A 13,392-nucleotide genomic window follows, 5' to 3' on the forward strand; every position below is an offset into this window, starting at 1 on the left:
CATCAAATCACAAGCATTTGAATGTGTATGCAAATCAAGTAAAGTAATTGGAATATCAGGTTCAGAATAAACCTGTTTTTGCTCATTGAAAAGTTCTTTACCAATCTCTAAGTCATCAACTGCACATTCAAGTTGAGGTACGTTTACCTCCACGGTGGAAGATAAAAATGGTCTACCTGTCTCAAAGGTATTTCTTATTCCTGCTTGGGCCTGAAAATCTTCAACATTCTCCTTAGGTGCAAGAATAGGGACATAGGACGATGGGAAAGTAGGATGCTCAGTGGTAAGATCATAACTCTGTTCCCCATCTCCTATGTTGATGGTACTGCCATCATCATCTGGAATCTGAACAGTCTGAAATGGTATCTCTGAATCTTGAGACTGTTCTTCAGTGAGTTGAGTAGTCATCTGCCATATCTGATTATTCGTACACTGAATGAGAGCTTGTGTCTTTTGTTGAAGCTCCATGATTTCTCGCTTAAACTGAATGCTCTGCATGGTTTTCTGCTCCAATAACTCCTTCAATGTGGGTTCAGAAGTAGAAGTCTGAGGAGCTATTTGGGCAGGAGCACCATATTGTTGACTCTGTTGTTCTTGCTGGACTGGTGGAGGCATGAAAGTACTCTAGAATGGTGGTTCTTGATATTGATGTTGTGGAGCACTGTACCATCCCAAACTCGTGTCATTCCATCCAGGATCGTTGTTATAAGCATATTGCACAGGGGAAAATTTGCTCAGAAACTGATGTTCAGGATATCCCCAATCGGTAACGAATCCTCGAGGAAGACAATACAGCCATTCCTTAGCTGCTCCTTGTAATGAATGCGGAAATGCTCTCAAGAAAATGTGATCATCCGGGACATTTGGAGATTTCATATAACAGCAAATTCCATAGAACTTCTCCAAATGCGTATGTGGGCATTCATTCGCAACTCCATGAAAATGGGGCAGCAAATTTATCAGTCCAGTGGTGAGCACTAAATGATCACCATCCTCAGTAGGTGGAACCGGCTCCTAAAGGAAGCTCTTAGAAGTTTGAGGATGAGACATATTGTTCTCATCGTAGAATTCAGCAGAATTACAATCAGAGTACCAAGCAGAAGGAGAATCATAATCACAGACATTGGCAGAATAAGCATAATTCACATAATCAAAATTGGTAGACATGGAAAAATAAAAATACTGAAAATTACGAAACAAATAAAACACAAAACATTTTTTTTTTTAAATTTTTAATTTTTCTTTTTTTTTTTTAACAATCAAAACACATACGACACGCCTATAGAAAACAGAACGTCACATCACAACACGAGACAAAACATATACGACATGCATACAAAAACGCACACAACAGAAAACAACAAAAAATCTAAAACCAAACCGTCTTTGGTCCCCGGCAACGGCGCCAAAATTTGATACGACTGTCGCGGTCATACAAATTTTATACAACAAAATAATGCAGTATAGACTAGGAAGTGACTCCTAGGTCGTCTCTCAAGGACCAAGATTGTGTGGTTCAGTCTCAGATTAAACACGTAGTGGGGGGTTTTGTGGTTTGTTTTTGGTTGCGAATGAAATTTAAACGCGACTGAATTTAAAAACGTTGAAGTAAAAAGCAGTACAGTAAAACGGATTTAAAATGGTAAAAACGAAATTACTACAGTAAAAACGAAATTGCAGTGAACAGTAAATCATTCAAAACAGTTCTGAAACAGAAAACTAAAATACAAAAAATAAAAATACAAAAAACAAAAATATAGTAAACAGTAAAAACAGAAAACAGTAAATTTTGAATATGAAAACAAAATCAACATTACGGCAGCAAAATATTTAGAACAAAATTACAGCTAATAATTTAACGTGCAATAATTAGCAACGCAGTGTAAACAACCGTATAAATTAAATGGTAGGCAAACAACGACAGGAATTAAATCACAGTTGAATTTAAATGACATCAGTAAATAAAACAGTAAAATAAAATTGACATTTCAGTGACAGGAAATTAAATCAACTCATGCATTAAAATTAAATTCATTACAACATGGAAAATAAAATTCAAACCGTACACCACAGTAGTTAACCGTCTACACTGTGTCTACACTGTGCCAGCATCTAGTGTCCAGCCGTCTCTCCACACCAGTTCCAGTAGTTCACATCCAGTGTCCAGCTCTGGACTTCTCTCTCCACGGGGGTCCTCTCCACTCTCTCCTACTGCTACTAGGAGGGGAAAACTCTCTCAGACCGTAACCCCCTCTCGAACTGCTCGGCCTCCCCCTACACTATTGGAGTTACTGGAAATTACTCTGCTGAAGCCCTCTGGAAGAGAGGTTCTCTCCTCGGACGTAACTCTTCACTCACGGCCCCCTCTTTTATCTTCATCCTCTGCCAGTAAAATATGCAAAAAAAAATGTCTTTCTCCACGCTGGCTGCCGTGAGATCTCCTCTGCCTTCCAACGTGCCCCTCACTTATTCCTTTTCATTCTCTGATGTGCACCTCATCCGTAGCACTTTATGTGGTGTTCGTATGCTTATGGACATTCCCATTCTTTACACATTCAATCCCACCAACTAAAAGAATAAAATATAGTGCTGCCCATCTCTTACGTGCATGATGTTCTGTCCCTCTGCAGGCTCGTGACACATCCCCGCTGAACCAAGAAGTGCTGCTTTCCCTGCTGGACACGTGAGTGAACTCTGCTGCTGCTAGATGTTGGAGTTGGAACGTGGAGGTAGCTGCTGCCTTTGCTGATGGATGAAGAAATGAAAGCCTCTTCACTTTGCTGGCAGCTTGGACGTATTGAAGGATGATGCCCTCCTAGTGTGCCCCTCTTCCATTCTCCATCAAAACATCTTCAAGTTGGACCGAGAGCTTCCTAAGCTTGTTGCCGTGTTGCTGTGTGCCCTCCAACCGAGACTCCTCCCGAGCTGGATGATCTCAAACTGCTGGACGGGTTGGTGATGGTTGCTACGTGTGGATGACGCTGGATGCTCCTTGCTAGCTTCTTCAGACGTGGCTGGAAACTGCTGGGACGTATGAAGCTTGGTGTTGCTGCTGGTCAACCGTGAGCTTCCATTGCTGCACTCTTTCCTCTCCAAGCTGGACATAACTTTGGAGCTTTTCTCTTCCAGCACATAACCGCACATACCTCCTATGCTGGACGAGAAGTGTGCTGAACCGTGAACTCTTCAAGGGCCGTGAGTGTCTCACTCCAAGACATCAACAACAAAGCTACTTTCCTTCAAGCTTCCTGGACCGTGCTGCAGCTGGTTGTGCAGTTGTGTCCGCGTGTGTGCTTGTCTGGAAGCAATTGTAAAACGCTTTTCAATCAAAAACCATGAAGGGCCCTCCACTTGTGCTTACTTCAGCTTGTTCCAAGAATACTTTGCCTCTTTCTTCTTTCTTTAGTAACCGTGCACATTACCCATGATCATAACTTTTCCCCATGTGCTCAAAAGTAAATAAGGGGTAGCCATGAGTGTCCACGTGAAATGAGTTACCACAGGGGCAATATTCCACTTCTAAGTTTCCAAATAAATCATTGTGCAGCTTCTTCCAATTTAAATAACACAATGTAAGTAAATATTCCTCCAATTGTTCCAAATTATATTTCCAAAATTTTCCCTGCAATCACTAATACAAATAATTAGTCTCAAATAATTCAAATTAATTAAAATAAGAATTATTGGTCAATTTAAGCACAATTAGTAAAAACGGGGAAATACTGGACAATTAAGCACAATTCCATGATTAATTCTAGCACAATAAACTAAGTGAAGTGAATAAAATATCGATTCATCAGCAACCAATATGCTATTGGGAGAAATTCCCCGGATCTAGATTTCCCCGTACGTTCCCATATCGACAAAATCAATAATCATGGCAATGAATGAGTTAAACAAAGCAAGCATTAAGCAAAGAGGAAAAACCCTAACTAATGATGAAAGAAAGCATAAATCTTAAAGTAAGATGTTAAAACAAATTCCATATATGAGAGTTTCACAAGACTACATTGATTTCCCAAAAACAATACAAGGTTTAGTTCACCATATTCATGGTGAAACTAGATGAACAATAATGAAAGAATGAAAGATAAAACCCTAGAAAGGTGAAGAGGTAGCCTAAGCATCCAAGATCTTCCTCCAAGGGGTGGAAAATATAGTGTTTGCTTCGTCCCAACCAAAGATACAAACTCTAGGAACACCTAAAGCTTATATATTATTCGTAAAATTACAGAAAATTAGGCCCAAGCCCAAAATAGTGCCGCTCAGCGGTAAACCACCGCTCAGCGGTAAGTGCGTGAGTTGTTTTCCTCCCCTCAGCGCCCTTTTCACCCCTCAGCGGAGCAAACGTGGGTTTCTGAGTGTCGCTCAGCGGTAAAATGCCGCTGAGCGGTAGTTGCGGCTTCTCCTTTTGCACTTTTTGATGTCTTTTCTGATTCCATCTCTATCCTTCTTCACTTCTTTCACCAAATTCACCTTAAAACCTGCATAAAACACTGAAATTAAGCATAAACCTGTCCAACTCTCTTATTTCTAAAAATATAACCAAAAGCATGATTTCAAACTAGTTTCTAAGTGTTAAAGGTTTTTAGTATCAATTTTAAGCATGAAAATAACAGTTTTTCAACTGTTATCAGTAGGGAAAGTAGAAAAGGGTATGAGTGTTATGTATGATTAGTTTAGTAGGTGAAAAAGTAAACTATCGTTGAAAGAAGAAAAGGGAAAAAAGACCAAAAGCTGACAAGAAAGATAAAGGTTTGCAGTGTTACAGAGAACCAGAGGAGAGAGAGAAAAAAGTTAACGTCGTTTGTGCGTATTTAACGAAAAGGACAACATTGACGCAAAATTTACTAAATAAAGACTAATTTGACATGCTTTGAAAAGGAGGAACCTAGTTGACAAAAATAAGCAAACTGGGGACAAAAAAAGGCTATTAAGCCTTATTTTTATTGGCATATTAATTGTTGTTCGTATGTCTTATATATATACTTTTGTGTTATATTTGTATCTCTACTTTGATTCTTTTATTCATACTTCATGTGGCGCCCACGTTAATTAATATGTTAAAAATTAGGTGTAGACTAGGTAACAAATATGTTAGTGTTTTTTTTTCATGCAAAATCTTGACTGCACACATCGGAGTTAGTTTAAAAAAACTATAGAGGACCAAAAAGGGAAGGATAGTAGTTATTTTAGGGTTCAAATTTTTTTAGGTTTTTAGCGAGAGGGACAAAGAGACAGAAAGGGAGGGACAGAAAAGAAAAACCATGGAAGTTGTATCAGGGAAAACAACTAGGAAACATTGAAGAGGAAGTGAAAGCTTAAAAAGGGAGACTTTAGAACTGGAACGTGAGAAAAAGAGCAAAGCTTAGATCTTTTGAGGTAGGAGAAGTTAACCTGAGTTTCTTTCCATTCGAGGGGTTGTGTTTTTTTGAGTTGTGTATCCAATGATTGAATTCTATGAATGTTGATAATCATGAATATGTTTGCATGGGTGTATTCGTATCATGATGATATATTATTGTTCTAATACACACTATTCCTTGGGTTGTCTTTCTGTCATGATGTTTATGGGTAATATTCTTTTCGTTCTGAACTTGGGTGTTTTTGTCAGTGCAAAGGAATTTCTAAAGGATATAAGGTTAGTTGTTGATGGGTGATTCTTCCAGTATGCATGTTAGTGGTGTTGGACATTGGTCATTTTCAATTACATGGAAGGGGACTTCAAGTACGATACTGAGTTTTAGGAGAGGAATGAATGAGTGAGAGAAAGTAGTAAAGGAGTCTGCGTTTCTCTTGTGGAAGAGAATTATCTCTGTTTTACATAAGTTAAAGTACAATATATTAATTGTACCTTGTTGAAGCTTTTGGTGACAAAAGAAGTATGTAAAGGTGAGAGAATCACATTTGAATTACTTTTTGCAATAATTAGGGGTTGATGTATAAGTGGTCTATTAATGACTCTTATTTTTGTTATTGTAAAAGACATGTGATTCTTGCTTACTAACGAGGAATATAGTACTATGAATGAGTTCTTTACTTCGATGCAGTGACGTCCATGAAATCAATGGACTTTTAGTTTTATTTATTATTATAATATTATATAACTTTTGAATGAGGGTGGGGTAATTCGTAGTCTACGTAAAACTTTTAGGTAGGAGGAGTTAACCTGAGTTTCTTTCCATTCGAGGGGTTGTGTTTTTTTTTTAGTTGTATATCCAATGATTAAATTCTTTGAATGTTGATAATCATGAATATGTTTGTATGGGTGTATTCATATCATGATGATATATTATTGTTCTAATGCACATTATTCCTTGGGTTGTCTTTCTGTCACGATGTTTATGGGTAATATTCTTTTCGTTCTGAACTTGGGTGTTTTTGTAAGTGCAAAGGAATTTCTAAAGGATAGTAAGGTTAGTTGTAGATGGGTGATTCTTCTAGTATGCATGTTAGTGGTGTTGGACAGTGGTCATTTTCAATTACATGGAAGGGGACTTCAAGGACTTTGGTAGAGGTGCGGTAATGAGTTTTAGAAGAGGAATGAGTGAGTGAGAGAAAGTAGTAAGGGAGTCTGCATTTCTCTTATGTAAGAGAATTATCTCTGTTTTACATAAGTTAAAGTACAATATATTAATTGTACCTTGTTGAAGCTTTTTGGTGACAAAAGAAGTATGTAAAGGTGAGAGAATTGTTGGAAGTCTCACATCAACTAGAGATAAGGTCAATTCATAATTTATAAGTGAGTGCAAACCTCACCGTACAAGCCGATTTTGTGGGGTTGAGTTAGGCTTAAAAAAGCACTTTCTAATATGGTATCAGAGTCATGGTTAAAGCCTATCCTAGTGAGTTCTAAGTGGGCATTCTATTCTTCTATTCCACCCGCTATCGGACCGTTATCGGACCACCCAATTTCTATTATCACGCACGAGATGTCTATACCTCGGCGTGAAGGGACTGTGTTGGAAGTCGCACGTCAACTAGAGATAAGGTCAATTCATTACGTTTTGCAATGACTAGGGGTTGATGTATAAGTGGTCTATTAATGACTCTTATTTTTGTTATTGTAAAAGGCATGGATTCTTGCTTACTAACGAGGAATATAGTATTTTGAATGGGTTCTTTACTTCAATGCAGTGACGTCCATGAAATCAATGGACTTTAAGTTTTATTTATTATTATAATATTATATAACTTTTGAATGAGGGTGAGGTAATTGGGTAGTCTACGTAAAACTTTTAGCAAGGAGAGATTATTTTATTATATATTAGAATGTTAGATTCAAAAGAGTGAAATTAATTAAACAGAGGGTGTGTGTTTAGTAAAGAATTGGTTGGGTGTGAAAGATTAACCTCGTGAGTAGTTGAGTGATAACCCTTACATAAATACTACTACAGGTGCATACCTATATTAAATACATATGTGAAAGCATGTATCGGAATAATTGAGTCGATAATCAACTGATTATATGTTTGAGTTATTATATTGGTGAGAATATATGAGAAATATGTGTTGAAGTATCTCTCATGAAAGACAATAATACTACAAGGTGTCTCTTTGGTTGTTTAATGGTTACATTTAAGTTTTTTAAATATATTTTTTAGTACAGTTGTTTTGTTAAGATAATTGCATTGATAATGTATTTATAAATTTAGGCAAATATGTTGTTTTATTAATTTTATAACGTTTTATTTTATTTGTATAAATTGAGACAAATATATTTTATTTTATTAATTTTATAACGTTTTATTTTATTTGTATAAATTGAGACAAATATATTTTATTTTATTAATTTTATAACATCTTATTTTATCTATTTTATCTTTAATAACAGCTAAAATTAGAATGTTTCATGAATAATATAAATATCATTAAATAATAACACAATAATTTATAATAAATATCAATAAATTATAATAAATATACGAATATAAACAACAATAGACACACTTTCTCAATACCACAAAATATTTAAGGTGAATATTTGACACTAGCGTTTTTTAATGATATTAAATATTCAAGAATTATCCTAAATGCATTTGAAAAGTGAGTATATCTATGATGCTTTTAAGTAAAAATGTTACATTTACTACTATCTCATAGGTAATAGTATTACATATTTATTTTAAATTTGTAAAACTTATTTATTTGCACGTACTTATTTATCTCATAGGTGCTAAAATAGAATATTTTATTAATTAATATAAACATATGTAAAAATATTTACTACTATTAATTATCATATATATATATATATATATATATATATATATATATATATATATATAAAATGTTCTTTAACGTAATTAAATTTATTTAACCTTATACAATTTATTAGTTTTTTATGTATTTAAATAAATTATTTATTTAATTATTCTTAAAACATTAAAATTGATAAACATTATTTCACTTAAATCTTTTTTTATTATTTTAGTTAATTCATTTATAAATATTATTTAAAATAATCATAAAAATATATTTTTATTAAGAAAATATATAAACAACTTAAATATAATTGTTTTCATTAAAATAAATAAATTTTATGATTTTGTTTTAATAAAATAAAATAGTTATATTAAATTATAATTATATTTTTATGTGAAATAATTAATAGTAGTAAATGAAAATTATAGTAGTTTTAGAGTGAAAACAAAGAATATATAGTAGTTTCTAGAGTGAAAACAAAGAAAAAATATTTGAAAATACTAATTTTAGATGAAGATGAAAATATAATTACCAAAAATACAAATGTAGTTTATAAAGAAATATTTAAAAACCTTTAATTAGAGACATGCAAATTAATCTTATGTTATTCTGATTATTTATTAAGTATTGTATTCTTTTATTTTTTTAATCCCATTATAAATACAATAAAGTTTATCTGTTCTATATATACAGATAAAAATGGACTTTTGCACCATGAATTTGAGAAAGCAATTGTGTATAAATATTCATATTAGATACATGCATAGATGTTCGAAAAAATTAATCTTCACATTCGACAAAACAATGATTATTACCATTAGTGTTGTGAAGATTTTGGATATTTATCTAAGATTAATACATTGTAAATCTTGTATTTTAAAAACTTTAATTTTTGTGATATTGATGAGATGCATATCGCTAGCCTAACCTTTTTGTAAGATATAAATTTACTCTTAATTGTTTTAAAAGCAAAATATATTTATTTCAAAATTGTACGATCAAAATACTGGTATCATTACAAACAATATTATTACTTTTAACCTCTTCTACCTAAAAAAGATAGTGTTTTTTCCGTCTCATGACCAACATTAAGAAATTCTTTTTAATAATACGACTTTATTTATTAGTGAAAAAAAATAATGTTTAACTTGTAGCTACAATTAGAAAATTTAATCATATTTTAACTTTACTTAGCTCGTAATTCCTATTTTTACTTTAGTATCATATAAAATGAAGTCACCCTTAAATAGTATTATCGATTATTAAGAAAACATATTTAAAATATACAAATACGAAATATATATATATATATAGATATATATATATAAAATTTATTTATTGATCTCATATTTTAAAAATGTTTAAAAAGAAGTAAAGCTTCGCATTTTATTTGAAAATATGAATTTTGAAACTGTAACTTTCATTATTATTATTATGATCATTATTATTTAGAATTGTATGCCAAGTTGTGTTTTTTAATTGCATATTCGAGTTAGCTAAATTAGAAATTAATCTAAATTTACAATTGATCCGAAAATTTTTCACACACAGTATAAATCAAATACAATTCAAATAGAAAAACAATCGTATTTACACTAGTCTGTAACTAATTTGAAATTAAATTTATCAACATTTGTATATTTTTTAAATAATTAATTAGAAAGCCCGAGAAGCATATATAACTGAACATAATTAAAATAAACAAAAAAAATCGAGAGAGCGCATTTGAAAAGGAAAAATGGCGGGCACCGTGGCAGTGATTGAGCAATCGGTGAAGAAGGTGAGAGACGAGTGGGAGATATGCTTCGCTCGCTTCATCCCCTATCCCTCTCTCCCTTCCTCTTCCGATCTCATTCCTCTCCCTCCTCGCCTCCGCAACCTCCCTCCCCGCGGCACCTGGATCTCCTCCTCCTCCGTCGCCTTCCTCCGCCTCTCCTCTCACCTCTCCAACCTGCTCCTCACTATCTCCTTCAACGCCGCTCTCCTCGTCAGTTCCTCCACCCGAACCTTCTTATAACTCCATCACTTCAATGTTTAATAACCGTTTCTATTGATTTTTCTTCATAATAATAACCTTATTTGTTTCGTTCCTTTTTCGGACGACAACGCCTTCACTTTGAATGTGAACTCACTGTATTTGAATAATGTGGCAGGAAGAGCACTACGTCTCCAAGCTGCATTTTACGTGGCCTCAGGTGTCGTGCGTTTCTGGATACCCTGCCAGGGGCATCAGAACCGTCCTAGTTAGCTACAGAGATCCCCTAGGCGAGGCATGATTCTTTATATCTATCTCAAATTGATTTATAAGATTTTTCATCCAACACGACAACTACTAAAATTGCTCAATTCAAAATCAGCTTTCAATTCAGAATCAATTCTTCGATGTCAGAAACTTGCGAACATTTACCTAAAATCACATGAGACCCTGTTGCATTGTAAATGAAGCATGTTAGGAGTGAAGCTGCACACAGTAGCTTATAAGATTTTGTTAATTGGACGTGGATTTTAGTTAGAAACTCAAGTCGGCGAGGAAAAATTTAAGCGCACTATTAGTTCATATTTCGACGTGATTTTGGACAACTCAACATGTAAAATGCACTTAATTAAATTACACCTGTGTGGTAGAAATAGAATGTTTTTTCTCTGGATTGCATAACAGGACACTTGCTAATTCCCTCTGTGACTTGTGTAAACTTTGGAGATATACGATAACTCTATGACGTCTCCTTCAATATTGTTGATTTATCATTTATGTAAGATCAGTAGCTGTCTCGTGGTGGTTGGGTTGGTAGGGTGTGAGTGAATGTGATACTATTATGTGGAGTTTTACCTGGCTAAATTGATTAATGGACAGTTAATGCAAGTTTTACACAGTTAATTTTCCTCTGTCAGATTCAAAAGTTTGCTATGCGGTTTCCATCAATCTATGAAGCAGAGTCATTTATCGGTGTTTTAAAGGTAATGGTTGCTTATCATAATTTATTATCGCTTTTCACCAAAATATCCGCAGTCTTGGGGCTGAACTTCTTCTAAGACCACGTTCTCCCTTGTCAATTCTTGATGACTGTGTCGCTTCGTAGGAGATTCTGAAAGGTGACAAGGATCCAGAACCTTTGAATACCGACTTTGGTTCTGAAATTTCATCGCAGTCAGAGTTTATGTCAACAAACGAACACTCCTATAGTAGGTATAAAAGAGTTTGCGTGATTGGATAAATAGGAGGATGTACGGAGTTCTTAGGCCTTGATATGTTAAATAACCTTTCACTGATCTGTTTTCTGTTCTGCCACATTTATCTAGATTAGATATCTGTTCTCATTACTTATATTGAGATATTAGTTGACTTAGTATGTTTAGAGGAAACTTCTCTATCAGCACTTTTAGGGGAGAAAATCAAAAGTTGAAGTGAAATTAACTTGTTCATAAATTAAATTAAGCTTATGCATCAGTTAAAAATCAAATTTTGAAGAAGCCAACAGAAAATAACTTTACAAATTTCACAAGTTTTGACTTTATTGCGAAACTAATTTACTTTTTTCTTTTTATATTTTTCCCTTAGAAGTAGTTATGGAGACGTTTCTTCAAACAAACCCTGAATTATGTTGGAGATTTTGAATGAATACTGAGACTTTGTCTTATTTATAGAGGTTGTGAAGAACTGAGCTTCATGACTCCGGCTGACAATTACATTCCACAATTGCCAATATTTGTGAATAATGAGGTGGGGCAACCTTCAGGAGCCGAAGTAAAGGGAACCACACCCAGTCACAACTTTGAAGGCGTGCTCCCAGCCTTGCCACCCAGTTTTTCCTCACTACTAATGGATTGCTCTCAGAACAACCTGGGTTTGTGAGCCTTTTTGTTTTGACCTAATATTTGTTTTTATTTCTATCACAACCTATTTCATTTGAATAAAACCATACGTTGCAGCTCAACCAACCGTTTCGGAGGAAATTGAGCTCAAATCCCAAATTGTGGTACATATTTTTGAATTTTGGCAAAGATATTCATTCTTTAATTAGCACAGTCACATTGTGATGCTCATTATACTTTATGTTTTCTCCAAGATGCAAATATTTTGAGAGTGCAACTTCTCTACCACTGACATGATGTTTTTTTTATCTCTTTAATGTAGAGGTATATGGAAGATTCTTCCTTCCAAGGTAGGAATCCTTTTTTCTTATTGCATATTAGTCTCTTAAGTTGGATAACCATGATGTGCTGTTTTATTTATTTTGTTCATTGTTTCCCTTTCTCCATTCCCCGGGCAGAATCCGAATGGAAAATTGTGAAAGTTTTTATTTTTGTTTGGTTTGAACATTGATCGTTTGATGCACCTCGTATCATCGGATGCTTTAGTTATGCTATTTAAGCGTAGGTATTTATTAGTACTAGAGGTGATGCACGGTCTTCCAAATTGTGTCCAAGAGATTCCTGACCCATTTTCTTGTCATTAGATATGTTGATTAAGGTGGAGAAAGTTATCAGCGAATTGGGGGGTGATATGTCCCTTTAGTTTACCAGCCCAGGGAATTGAAAATGACTAACGAGCAGCGTAGCATCTCTCCATGCTTACTGCACCTGAACCATGAAGACCTCTCCACACATTGCCCAACAAATGTACAGCGGACTTCTTTCTTTACAGTTAGGCCAAATTTTGTCTTGGTATCTTTTGTTGTTCAACAAACAGCAAGGTCAGATGAAAGGTAAGGCATGATAAGTCAGTGTTTAGCTAGTGAAACCGTATAAAGTGGTTTCTGTTTAAGAAACCTTAGTTAAAATAATGATCTCAGAGTAATTGTAATCTGGTATAGTACAAATATATTAACAATATGCTTCTCTCCATTATGGCACCATATGATATTGAATCTGGCAAAATCCAGTCATTACACCCCTGTTTTGAATTATGGGCCAAATTCATTTAGAAACTCACCAGTACAAAATTTTCAAGTTATTCTCAGCTTACTGTCACTCTAACCATGTGTTTGGTTGCTCGTTCCATTGTTTAAAAGTTAAAACGTAGAACCAACCGTGCACCAAGTGGTTGAGTTGAATATTTATTTCAGAACAAAAGGAAAGGGCTACCTAAACATCAGCTGCTACAGATTTTGCTAGGATTAAGAGAGTGAAGAGACAGGAAACTAATCATGTGGGAAGTCAAACACCGAGTAAACAGCTAATTTTTTT

At 34.3% G+C, this 13,392-nt stretch overlaps 2 protein-coding genes across 2 annotated transcripts; both read left to right on the top strand.

The window, feature by feature from the left end:
* Positions 1-9,931: 9,931 nt before the first annotated feature.
* On the top strand, positions 9,932-10,526 carry LOC128194959 (protein POOR HOMOLOGOUS SYNAPSIS 1-like). The gene is made up of 2 exons (XM_052871568.1): positions 9,932-10,192; positions 10,359-10,526. The coding sequence occupies exons 1-2, from the start codon at positions 9,944-9,946 to the stop codon at positions 10,479-10,481; spliced, it is 372 nt and encodes a 123-aa protein (XP_052727528.1). The 5' UTR covers positions 9,932-9,943; the 3' UTR covers positions 10,482-10,526.
* A 429-nt stretch (positions 10,527-10,955) lies between these two features.
* Positions 10,956-13,094, top strand: LOC108341355 (protein POOR HOMOLOGOUS SYNAPSIS 1). The gene is made up of 6 exons (XM_017579049.2): positions 10,956-11,163; positions 11,286-11,392; positions 11,851-12,050; positions 12,136-12,182; positions 12,341-12,368; positions 12,663-13,094. Exons 1-6 carry the CDS (start codon positions 11,113-11,115, stop codon positions 12,719-12,721), a joined length of 492 nt encoding a protein of 163 aa, XP_017434538.1. The 5' UTR covers positions 10,956-11,112; the 3' UTR covers positions 12,722-13,094.
* The last annotated feature ends 298 nt before the right edge of the window (positions 13,095-13,392 follow it).

This window comes from Vigna angularis, chromosome 1 (genome assembly GCF_016808095.1).
Source record: "Vigna angularis cultivar LongXiaoDou No.4 chromosome 1, ASM1680809v1, whole genome shotgun sequence".
In the NCBI taxonomy this organism is placed as follows: domain Eukaryota; kingdom Viridiplantae; phylum Streptophyta; class Magnoliopsida; order Fabales; family Fabaceae; genus Vigna; species Vigna angularis.